The sequence below is a fragment of the Rhipicephalus microplus genome, chromosome 7 (assembly GCF_043290135.1).
Source record: "Rhipicephalus microplus isolate Deutch F79 chromosome 7, USDA_Rmic, whole genome shotgun sequence".
In the NCBI taxonomy this organism is placed as follows: domain Eukaryota; kingdom Metazoa; phylum Arthropoda; class Arachnida; order Ixodida; family Ixodidae; genus Rhipicephalus; species Rhipicephalus microplus.
The window spans coordinates 2,916,581-2,929,623 of record NC_134706.1 but is presented as its reverse complement, the minus strand read 5'-3'; the positions used below and the strand labels follow the sequence as shown (position 1 = coordinate 2,929,623).

The following is a 13,043-nucleotide window of genomic DNA, read 5'->3' as shown; positions in this document are numbered from 1 at the left end:
GGGCGGTTTGCTAAAAGAATGACTTCTAATCTGGAATACACGGTAAGTACGGGAAACTTTAATATGTGATGCATTTCACACCTTACACTTGCACCTTACTGCATTTAAACTTGCTTCAAAATTCTGCTACACTAATTACCACTCTCCCCAACTTCACTTGAAATCGGAAAAGTTTTTTTCACTGAAGCCAACAAGGAACAACTCGTCGTCACACCAAGATCACGCATGAGCTCAATCAAACAACAAAGAGCACGGTTAACAGGTTCACATCTTATGCCACGGCTTCGGCTTATCAGTCATAGTTAATTGGAATGCTCGAGTCTCTACTATCCAACTGGCCTGGTTGAAAATACTCTTCTGTCTGGAAACACAAGAAAAGAAAGAAAAGCACTGAAGTCTTTAGAACACCACGGACACCAAGCGTAGACAGGCTATATCGCAAGCGTACACTGAGGCAGCATTGTAACGACACAGGCGGCTTGCTGTGGTGGTTCAGTCACTAAGCACAGTTGTTGCATCCTCCAAGGCGCTAATGGCACCCGTTCGATGATCAGTCTTTTAACTATATTTTGGCCACTGTTGCAGATCACACAGTTCCTTGCACCAAATGGTGAGGCCCGTGACTACGTTGTTAGGAACGGCCGTTGTCGTCCGACATGTCGAGGAACTGTGCGTACACATCTCTCGTGCATTCCCCCTTTGCGTTGAACACGAACTTGTAATAACTGCCATCGGCACAGATAGCTGCGAGAAAAGAAAAAAATGTTTTTAAAAACTTTGCTTGTAAGGCACACAAAAAAAATGTTCAATAAGTGCAATGACTCGTATCATTGACACAATTAGAAAGAAAGGCAATAAAAAAATATATAAAATAAATACATAAACAAAATCTCGCAAACAAATTTCAAACCAAAATTTTCCAAAGCACTTGCACCAGTCACTCAATTTCGCAATACAGTAACTAGGGTGTCTAGAAGGTGTGGGAAAAGGTTTGCTAATGGCTTCCCTACGATGCAACCGGAAAGGGACGCAACAATCTCCACTGCCGTTGCGCACAAAGACGCTACGGCCGGGTTCCTCGACTTTTCAACACGGCGCAGAGATGGCACTCCAAGCAGGTTGTCAACAAACACGAATTTATTAACCCAAGATACAGCAAAGTGCGGCAATCACGGGCTTGCGGGCCAGCAAGGAACTCTGCATGACCGACCGAGAGTATTGCCACCTGGTGCTTGCCGGCAGGCACTAGGGCTATCGCAGAAAGAGCAGCAGCGGAGCGCGCGTACGAGAAGCTGCCTGCTGTGTGACGTTTGTTCAAATGCTACTTTCTTTCTTCTTTTTTCCTGGTTGTCATATATAAATGCAGTGAAGAATAAATAAACCTTCAGTTGGTAGTCTGCGCTTGTTCTCGTCTTTTCCCGTCCGTGTTTTCTACCACGTAGTATACTTAGATCATGTACCACCAACCGGCCCAATCGTACACTTTGGTTACAACAGTGCTACGCTTGCTGTCTCATACGTCTTTTCAGTGTGATAGCGTCAATGCACCTAGGTATCATGACGCCCTCGATTAGCAACACTCAACTCTGCGACAGCAAGCTGCTTTCGTTTTTGCAAAGTGGTGCGCACTTGGACAAAGTCCTGCCCAACAAGGCAACAGCAATCGGCAGCCCACTGCGTTTACATAGTCGCCGATTAAGGGGTCGTGAAATGAAAATGAAGCTGCTTGGTTGTAATTTTCCCTGCTTCAATTAGGATTAGACATGCCGATTACGAAATATTTTGGTACAATTTCCAGTCCACAATTAATTGCACCCACTTGAAATTGCAAGTTTTCTTGGGCACCTTATACCCCTATAACATAGCACTTGTAATGTCATTCGCAGTGAATAACATCAGGCATTAAAGTCATTTTCGTTGCTGCTACATAGCCATGGTGAATGAGACATTTACACCTAATGACATTCGCGCATTGAATGTGTTCACTGAACTCATGGAAGCGCGACATGTGTACTCTCTCAACAGGCAGCTGACAAGAGATTATAAAATCGACATCTTAATGCAAGTGTAAACGATGTTCAGTTGTCTATTAAAGGTTGTTAACTTTTCAGTAACTTTCTAAAGTGTAACGCTATAGTGGAAGCAATTTGTGCAGCTATAATCTCTTTCCCAGGTCTGACTTGCCTTGCTTACACAGGCTCTCTGCTGTTTTGGTGCAGCGTCACCACGTGCATTTAAAACCAAGTTGTTTTATGCTATCTATGGTCACAACTGCTGCAGTTTTGTCCACAGAGTTTGCGGAAAGCAGCGTTGCTTTGACTGGTCGAACGTTGGCTGTGCCCACTTTAGGAGTTCCGTCAGTAACGTTACCGCCATAAGTGATCGTGTCGAACGACTGCAGTTTTGTCCACAGCGGTTTTAGCAACGACAACCACTCGCACCATAGAAGACAGTGCGTGCGTTGGTCGCACGCGTAGTTCCGAAGCTTTAAGCACGGCGCTCTCGATCGGCCTTCGATCGACAGTTTCGGTACTAAAGTTCATATCGCATGCCGTGATTAGAAAAAGAGTTCAAAACATTCAAACTTTGGCCCAATGGACACATGAATTTGGCTGGGGAATTTCACGAATTCGTATCTGTCGTGGTTTCGCATCACTGAGACTCAACTGTAAGTTTAGATGAACACCTCTCAAATTTGTTTATAATGTGGTGGGCTCGCAAAAAGCCTAGAACGGACTAACCTGCATTTTGTTAATGCGGCCAGATCTCGCACACACATTTCCATTTTCGGGAGATTTTCATGGCAACCCTAGCAACGGAAGAAACGGTCGCAATCCAGGAGTCTCCCGGACAATGCGGGAGACTTCGTATATGATAATGATAACACCAATACATATAGCTCTCTCCTGGTGGCGGAATATAGCACTATGCCGAGAAATATAGACTTCAAGAACTAACGCGGCAAAAGAAAAATGGTGGCTATGACGTCATCATAGCTTGTTTTGTTGACCGCAGCGTGGCGGCGTGAGGGAAGCAGGGGGGTCACCTCGGGGTTCTCTCCGAGGGTGTCTATAGCGCTACGGAGTCGCTTTCTCACGCAAACTTCAAAATAAAATTAAAATTCCTTCCCAGCTATATTCGCGCTTACCAGCTATATTCGCTGTTGATCATCATCATCATCAGCCTGATTACGTCCACTGCAGGACAAAGGCCTCTCCCATGTTCCGCCAGTTAACCCGGTCCTGTGCTTGCTGCTGCCAATTTATACCCACAAACTTCTTAATCTAATCTGCCCACCTAATCTTCTGTTTCCCCCTAACCCGCTTGCCTTCTCTGGGAATCCAGTTACTTACCCTTAATGACCAGCGGTTATCCTGTCTACGTGCTACACGCCCGGCCCATGTCCATTTCCTCTTCTTGATTTCAACTACGATATCCTTAACCCCCGTTTGTTCCCTAATCCACTATGCTCACTTCTTGTCTCTTAAGGCTACACCTACCATTTTTCTTTCCATTGCTCGCTGCGTCGTCCTCAATTTAGGCTGAACCCTCTTTGTAAGTCTCCAAGTTTCTGCTCCATAGCTAAGTACCGGCAAGATACAGCTGTTATATACCTTCCTCTTGAGGGATAATGGCAATATACCTGTCATAATTTGTGAGTGCTTGCCGAATGTGCTCCACCCCATTCTTATTCTTCTAGTTACTTCAATCTCGTGGTTCGGCTCTGAGGTTATTACCTGCCCTAAGTAGACATAGTCTTTTACAACTTGAAGTGCACTATTACCTATCTCAAAGCGCTGCTCTTTTCTGAGGTTGTTGTACATTACTTTCGTTTTCTGCAGATTAATTTTAAGACCCACCTGTCTGCTCTCCTTGTCTAACTCCATAATCATGAGTTGCGATTCGTCCCCCGAGTTACTCAGCAATGCAATGTCATCGGCGAAGCGCAGGTTACTAAGGTACTCTCCATTAACTCTTATCCTTAACTGTTCCCATTCTAGTTTTCTGAAAACCTCCTGTAAGCATGCGGTAAATAGCATTGGGGAGATTGTGTCCCCCTGCTTTACACCCTTCTTGATTGGTATACTGTTGCTCTCTTTATGAAGCACTATGGTAGCAGTTGATCCCCTGTAGATTTCTTCCAGGTTGTTTATATATACTTCATCGACACCCTGATTCCGCAGTGTCTGCATGACGGCTAATATTTCTACTGAATTTCGCTGTTTCACTATTTCGCAACATAACAGCTATTTCGTTGTTCATATGTTGCCCCTTTCGAACGCTAGGCCAAAGAGCGGTGCTGTGTCCTAGCGCGTGGTCGTACTACGCCGACCCGTACCTTGAAGCCAATGCAAGCTAATTTTGCCCTCGCTCGAGCGACCAGGCCCTGTTGTCTCGGTGTCACCATGAATCTCATTTGCTCACAGAGACATGCTCGCGACGCCCTGTGTTGTACTTCTTGCCCGACATGTGGATAAGCCGCCCCTTTTCCCGTTGCCCCTTTTGCAATGGGCTCTGTACTGCATTTTTGGTGTCGCCTTGCCTGCGGCAACAGGCAACTTGTTTTGAGAGCAGCACTGCGTACTTGCCACGCTGCGCTCTGCGACGGTCAGCGCGGCCCTGCGGCTAGTGGCTGTACTCCTTCGGGATATGAGTACATTACAACCTGCCATTAGGCAAGAAGGCAATGTTAATCCCCTGAGATTAGCCCGCTTCACGGTTTCTTAAGCTTTACAGGCTAGCACAAACTCTTCCTTTTTTCTGTTACACTTGCGCAGTCATACTTATGAACTACAGTCGGACCCTGCTACAACGAACATCGCTTCAACTAAGTTTCCAGTCTAACAAAAAAATTCGCAGTTCCCCATCAGCAATCCATACGAGTCAATGCATAAATATTTTGGACACAAGAAACACTTTTTCTTCTGCCATTCCGCTTCAACAAAATTTAACAATGCAATTCTTGGTCTCGGACATTTATGAAGTGCAGTAAGTACAATCTGGAACAGTTTGACGCATTTATATAAAATAAAAATGCATATGCAAAGTCTAAATCGTGTGCTGGCACCACTAGAAACTAGAGTGTACTAGAATGGGAGAGTGGGGCTACCCCCACCGGCCAAGCTACCCCCACCGACGACGAAGCTACCCCCACCGGCCACTGTGCATGGCTGTAAGCATGGCAACATCAATGGTAACCATGGTAAACTTCAAGTGAAGGCGATGGTGGCACCACCTGAATTTCCAGAAAAAAAGATGAAAAAAAAATACCTAAGTGCTGAGCTCCATGCTGATCCATTCCCACATTTTGGTACACTCTTTGAGAAACTGCTGCTCAAACATTATAAAACATGGCGGCCGCCATTGCAATCAAGCAATGGCAATAAGACTGCCCTGCTTTTACCACTGGCTTGCTTCCAAGCCACAGACAATCCGAAGCTAAAGCTCAGCTGGTTCAATCGCTCAAATGTCTATGCTGCTACTGGGTGAAATCGTGGAACCATGCCTTTTTCGATGCACATTCCTTTCTTTCTGTTCTCACTTAGCCAGTGTGGTCGCTGATTAGAGTGACAGTTCGCCTGCATTATCAACAAAATCAGCCAGTCGCGATTAAATGATGACAAAAGAATAGCATAAAGTAAGGCATAAGTCACTGCTTCATAATACTACGCCTGATTTTTGGCGTTGTCAAATACTTTTTGACGGCAGATAGCTGCTGCTGTTGGTGTGTTAGTACAACTCTTTGGTTCGTCCTTGGAAGCCATTGCTCCAGCGTTCTTTTCAACATGGGGGTAGTTAGGCATACATGAGAATCGTGTCATGATGCTGCTGGGAAAGAAAAGGAAGCAGTCGACACATTTTGAATTTTGGTAATAGAGGCTGCTTTGTTTTGCTAGCTCAGGTCGACTATACCGTATTTACTCGTGTAATCCTCGCACTTGCATATTTCTCGCACCACCCACATTGCCCAAGAAAAATACGATTTCTTTTTTTCCTCGAGTAATTATCGCACCCCCGAAAACTGCCCCAATAATGTCGTCAGCTCGTTTCAGCCACTGATGATGATAGCGTGCGCCATCTGGCGCAATCTCTTAAGCATCAAGCGTATTATTGCACGCAGATTCAATCCACTTTAAGCTAAGCCGAAGTGGCCAGTGCGCGTTGCGGCGTGTTTTGTATGCTGTGTCGGTAATCGTGGCACGTTATGGGGTGATACTGAAGCTACACGGCTGCTTCAAGCTGCAAGTGATAGATCATGCACTAAACGACGGCAACAGGGCCACTGGTAGGCCCTTTGGAGTCTACGAGTTTTGTGTTTGCTACTGGTGACGGCAGCTGAAAGCCACTAAGACGCGTTGGGCCTGCCGTGTGCCTAAAACTGGGATTGATGGTAAACTTTATTTCTTCTGAAGGAAACTGCGGACGATTCTGTTAAATAGCCATCAGCCCAATACTGACGCCCTACGCTTACCTTTTGAGGGCTCCTGTTGAGCGACGAACGCTACCGCTACACCCGCAACGCCCACAACCTTTGAGTATGGTATTCTAATTCTCGACTATTTGCTTCCACTTTTGGTGTCTCAAATAAATCTTGCCTTGTGTTGAACCTCTGCTTTTATTGTTGAGGCAAGTTCTAAATAGTACTTTTTGAAGCTTGCTGTAAGTTGCTGGTGTGAGAATCCCCATTTGCGGCCACTTCGTTTTCTTTTTCGCTCTGTGCGTTTTCGTGGAAAGTTTTTCCTGCGTAATTCTAGCACCCCCATACTTTGCATCAGTTTTGCGGCAAAAAAAGTGCGAGGATTATGCGAGTAAATACGGTATATATATTTTTTAATTCACTTGTACAACAAAACTTTTCCTTCAATAAAATTTTATCCGTGCCCTGTGAGTTTTGTTGTAAACCACTGGCCTGCCAGCAACTGTCGCCAGAGTGTCAGAACTGTTCATAATTTGTAAAAATTTAGCACACATACCGATGACGGCGTTCTGGTCTGCTACAAAGGCACATATGCTAGGGCCACCCCCGGGCACCTGGAATTTGCCAAAGCTCCACTTGGAGCTGAAGTACTTGGGTAGGAAGCTTGCTGTTGCCCAGCTGAAAGCGCAAGATAATAGGTATAAGCACACACACTTTGCAACCGCTGTATTTGTGATCATCAGTTTTTACAAAAATTTTATATTAACAGTATGTTTGCAAGTAATGTCAACTGAACATTTCTTTCTTTTTTAATGAAAAAGTTCCTCTCATATGATTCTGAGAAAACAGGCCCCATCGAGCGAATGCCCCCTCAAATTTCACTAATATTTTAAAACTTCCGCATTGCTCAAATAGAGTGCTACCCGTCCCCTTCTCGTTCTGCTCCCCATCATGCAACACTGGCCTGCATGAATCCCTTCCAATTCAACTCAGCAGCTTGACCTGAAAGCACCTGAAACTTGTTCTCCAAATTCTATCACTTTTCCCCCACATAATGATTGCACCCTAAACTTAGTGAGAGACACCCGTGACTGGTTTCCTGGGACATGTGAGCCAAAAACTTGGCTTTCGAGACCTGTATTACAAGACGGTACCTAGGACACCATATTCAATAAAAGCAAGGCCTACAAGGTCTCAGTTTGTTGTTAAGAGCTGCTGCTTTTGTTCATCACTTGAGATGTTTCCATTCCCAAAGTCTCATTGCATTGTGATAGCGGTTCTTGTTTTTGTGACCTGTTGCAATGCACAAATGGGAGCGAGGACACTGCTGTCTATGGCGGGCACTTTTTTCTTTTTCTTGCGCACAAGTACTTTTCTGATACCATCCTGAATTTGGTGCCATTCCGAAAAAAGTCCTCCCCCCCCCCCCCTCACTGCCTTCACTTTGCCATCAATTTAGACACAGTGAAGGGGAGGGGGTAGGGCACTTGCTTGAAATTTATATTCTTATCAGTGCAACCTCCAGCCTAAATTATTCACAGCACACGGTAATGAAGCACATGAATTCACAGCACAGCATCGTCCACATGATGCCAACTAAACCAATGCATGGCTGGTAAAGAGACTAACTCATGACACAAGGTCTCCTATAGTTTAATACAATATGTCAGTGCGCACAGCACCAGTACCACTTCGTATGTAGACCATTCACAGTTTCCAGCTAGTAATAGATATCAGATTAAGGCCAGAGGTAGAAATATGCAACCTTTAGTTTCAGAGTACTCAAACCACATTATAACAAAGTTGCGTCTTGCAGAAAAATAAATTTTTTATGTCCGAAAATTCGTAATAAAGGTATATTCCTCACACATATTTAATGCAAGACTATATTTAATTTACTTTGTTACAACCAATATTTCGTTATATCTGGGGTTTATTATATTGAGATTCGAGTCTACTTCGAAAGCGAAGCAGAATTTACATTATAGTGCCACCTACCGCTTGCTACTTCCACTGATGTTTATATCAGGTGATTTTCAAACTTGAATGTACAGTTGAACCCCGCTATAACAGAGGCCGCTTCAACGAAATTTCCGCTACAACGAAAAATTCCCGGTTCCCCGTCAGCAGTCCATAGGAGTTAATGCATAAATATTGTCGCCACAACGAACACATTTTCTACTGCCGTCCTGCTTCAACTAAATTTCACGATGCAATTCCAGGCACAGATATTTATCGCTATACAGAAAACCCAATCTACATAACACTTTGATGCATTTTCAGAACCTGGAGATACGTCGACGAAGTCCAAAACACGCGTTGGCACCACCAGAAACCACCCCGATTCAGCAAACATGGGCGCCGCCATTGCTCGATAGTGATGGCAATGAGACTTCCCTGACTGGCCGCGACTGCCCTGCTTTTGCCACTGGCTTGCTTTCGAGCCGCAGACGATCCGAAGCTGAAGCTCAGTCGCCAAGTTCACAGTTTCTTTCACGCAGCTGCCATAGCTGCTCAGTGCAACCGCGAAGCGATGCTTTTTCAGATTCCAATGCTTAGTTTATTCGCGTTTGGCCAGTGTGGTACCTAATCAGAGCGGCTGTACGTCTGCATTACCAACCAAATCAGCTAGCCCCAGGTGATGGATGATAAGAATGGCATAGAATAAGGCAAAAGTCACCGCTCCACGATACCCTGCTTCCATCTCGGCGTTGTCGGATGCACTTTGACGGCAGACAGCTCCTGGTGTTAACGTGTTAATGAAACGGTTTGGTACGTTCACGAAAGCGGTTGTAGGCATTGTTTCAACGTGGTTTTCACCATGGCCTCGCTATGCAAGAATGTAAATTGCGTTGTGATGCTGCTGAAAAAGAATAGGAAGCAGCAGACACTTTTTTTAATTTTAAGAATAAAGGTTCCTTGGTTTCGCTAGCTCAGATCAGCTATCTTTTTTCGATTTCACAACAAAATTCTCGCTTCAAAATATTTTCACGCCCCATGAGTTTCGTTGTAGCGGGGTTTGACTGTAATTCCGTCTCCCACGTATCGAAGAAGTCCTGCAACGCTTTTCAAGGTATGCATCGAATGGCTCAATTAAAGAGGTGTATTGCCCAAATAATTGACCCCCACTAATATCTTTAGAATTTATTTACACGAACTTGCAGCATGCTGCTCTGGAAGCTAAGCAGAAAGGGATGAACACGGGAGAAAGAAGTTACTTTACATGTGCCTCATGACCTTGAGCAGCTTACTTTCAGCGGAAGAACGTACATGGTGGACACAATAACTATTCAGCTCACATCAGCGAATGACAGAGAATTTGAGCACATGACATCGTAATTTGGGCATATGACATTATTTGTAAAAAGACAAGGCAATGGTCCTAGCTGTCTTCAAGAATCAATTGCAAATACCAGGCCGCAGGCTGCGCTTTAAATGCTCAGCCCGTTTGTTTTCAGAAGCCCCAACAACCGATCGGCAACTTTTTCTGACTGCACTGACAAACTGTTGTAGGATCCCTTTAAATTTGCTGAATTAACAGCATCTATCCTACTCACTCTACAATGAACTTGTTATACATGTTAAGTTGTCATATGTATGTTTGAGAAGGACTGCTTCTTACCTTGACTGTTTATTTCTTACCGAGGAATCTTGAACCGAAAATATGTGCACTGTACCATGATCACTGGAAACGCACATCAAGGTCGAGTCCAAGTTGAAGTTGATACTGGGGAGAGAAGATTAAACATTTAGGACCAACAGAATGTTACAAAGAATAATAAGGCATGACTCTAAGACCACAACACCTGCTTTAGACCGGACCATGTATGTTGGCTCTATGAAACTCAGTCACGTAAAGGTGTTCAAACATTTGCACCCATGCACCCCAAATTTAGTAGAAGCCTCCCACGCCAAACGTGAGGGGTGCCGAAAAGTTTACTTTCTTGTCAATCCCAGAAAGGCTCCTGTTGAGGCTAACAAGGAAGACACGATAAGCATGATCACAAGGGACCTCATCTTAGCAATATGATTATTCAATAGGAGCATAAGGTTTCCTACAGAATGAAGAAGATAGTGGCAGGTAAACTGGGCATTAAATATATCCTCGTTACAATGGATCTGCTTACAACGGACATTCGGATACTACATACCAATTGGTGGCATTGCGTTGACCTCACTACTTGTTCCAATGATTGAGCTTCGTTTACTGCGGATTCTCGTACAACAGACATCAGATATAATTGAGTAAAATGTTAGGTCAGCAAGGTGGTCAGGACTCCTTTGCAGTAGCCTTTTCTACCGCAGACATCCCTAATTCAGTATTTTCTGACTTCAAACACCGCTTAGCATGCATTTTGGATGGCAATAGCGCCGCAGATGTCAACATACCGATTTAAGAACGAAGGCCACCCATCTCTGGTTTGTTAATGATTAGTTATGCCGAACTACGGCAATAAAAACTTGGCGTGCAGTGTGCTTGGTTTGTGTTCTGAAGCGCTGACACTTGAAATCGCATGCTGCTGCCACCGCTCTTCCAAGCGGTACGTGCGAAGCAAGCTTGACCGAGGTCCACTACAGATGTACAAGATGCCTATTCGTGGTCCTAACAGCCAGCGGCCGAAGTGATTCGTTGCTTGCGACAAACATTGCAGCTTCTTCGCTTTCACATATCCGCTAGTGCGACGGTCTTGCCCGCAGAGTTCAGGCGGAGTTAGGCCAAGCCACGACTTTGAGCAGAAAGCGCGGCTGCGATGTGCATAGCAGCGGTGCCCGATGTTTCAAAGTACGCCATGCTCGATCGCAAGTACAAAAATATGTCCCGCAGTGGTCTTCGTCGCCAGGTCCGAAGCGCTCTTAATCAGAACGTTCCTGCCAACGAGTCAATGCTATGACAGTGGGTTCGAGAGGCGCGTGTGCAGCAAGCAGTCATAATCTGAAGACTTCTGCTTGCTGCTGCCTTAATTAAAGCATTATTGTATCCTGAATCCAGACCTAAACACACAGTACGAGTGCGAAAATGTCATTTAAGTTGCGCAATTTTAAACAGTCACAACCTTGCGACGCACAAGAAGCAGACGACGCTCCCGAAGGCGTATCCGGGAACGTGCATCGGACCAGCAAGGCGTACTGAAGCAACACGGGAGAAGCAGCCAATCGGAGGCCATGAAATGAATTTCAAACATCTGCATTTTGAATTCCGAATGCTCTTCATGAAACACTTTTACGAAAAGCCCGAAATGATGGCGGCTATAAATTTTTGAACAATACTTTTTTTTTTTTCAACTTCCACAATAATTTTGACCACCTTGGCAGGTGCAAGAAACTTTTTACAGTACTTATATGTAGTTTTCAGTGAAGATATTTTGAAGTCAGATCGAAAAAAGGCTACAGGAATTGAAGATGCGATTTTCAAAAAATCAATTTTTTTTATGCCCCATTGAGAATGAATTTGTATATGACTCAATTCTCTCCAGTTATAACAGACACATGCAGTGTTTCCATAAAAGTTTTATGTAACAGTAGCTGGATTTTACATACTTCTTTTACAACAGACCGAAATCCTCATCATGGAGCTCTCCTGTAATGAGGTTGTACTGTAAAGGGACACTAAAGGCAAATATTAGGCAGCCCCTTGGTTTGGGCATGGTTGGACTTCTGGGCAGAGCAATGACACAACGACGAAGAAACACAGTAGACACCATAGGTGCTAACTCGCAACTGGCCTTTAACTCCATTGCATGTCCTTAAAGAGGTACTGACACAGAATTGCTTGGCCAAGATAAAGATAGCCTGCAGGATTGATTTCCGTGAACATGAGTATATCATCTGAAAAATATCAACAGTGAATACAGCTTCGCCAGTATTTCACGTGAATTTCGAAAATACAATATAACCTTGTTACAACAGACCTGCTTACAACAAACTTACGGATACTACATACAAATTGGTGCCTTTATACGGAGCAGTCTACTTGTTCCAATGATTGAGCTTTGTTTACTACATGTTCCAGTACAACGGACATTCGGATATAACTGACTAAAATGAAAGGCCAGCAAGGTCATCAGGATTCCTTTACAACATGAATATGATGATGATGATGATATATGGTGTTTTTTGGCGCAAGGGCCATTTGATGGCCAAAGAGCGCCAGTTCATGGGACATGGGATGTGAAAAATGATTGTGATTAGCGGCTGTATAAGGGCCATAAAATTCCTCGCGGTAAGGCGGGTAAGAACATACAGGTAATAAAATCATGACCATGCCGTGAAAGGTGTGTGTGGTGTGAACAGATGACAAAACTTGGTGATAATAAAAGACGATGGTGGATATGTATGGCTTTAGCACAAGTGCCTCACTCGTTCATACCCTTGCGTCCAAGGGCCGTGAGGCAAGTGCTTTCTTGTGTAGCCACCGCAGCGGAAACCTCTCTAAAGAGGTCGTGCTACGGAATGACCGGGTATATAATATGAAAACTATGAATTTCTTTTAAAAACGCTAACAACGATTTATGACTAAAAAGCGGGTCCCTACCGACGAACATTGCAGGGTGTAAAGTTATATGTTGTCGGTAGGGTAATGGAAAATGTTGTTTTCTTATAGTGTCCAATTGTTTGCACTGAATTA

The 13,043-nt window shown here is 44.3% G+C and overlaps 1 protein-coding gene across 1 annotated transcript in view; it reads right to left on the bottom strand.

The window, feature by feature from the left end:
• Positions 1–263: 263 nt before the first annotated feature.
• Positions 264–13,043, bottom strand: part of LOC119180187 (WD repeat domain phosphoinositide-interacting protein 3) — a 47,680-nt gene continuing 34,900 nt past the window's right edge. The window contains exons 8-10 of the mRNA XM_037431329.2: positions 10,041–10,145; positions 6,975–7,096; positions 264–744 (exon numbers count right to left, since the gene is read on the bottom strand). Coding sequence (XP_037287226.1) covers positions 632–744; positions 6,975–7,096; positions 10,041–10,145 — 340 coding nt within the window. The 3' untranslated portion in view covers positions 264–631. The remainder of the gene's footprint in view (positions 745–6,974; positions 7,097–10,040; positions 10,146–13,043) is intronic.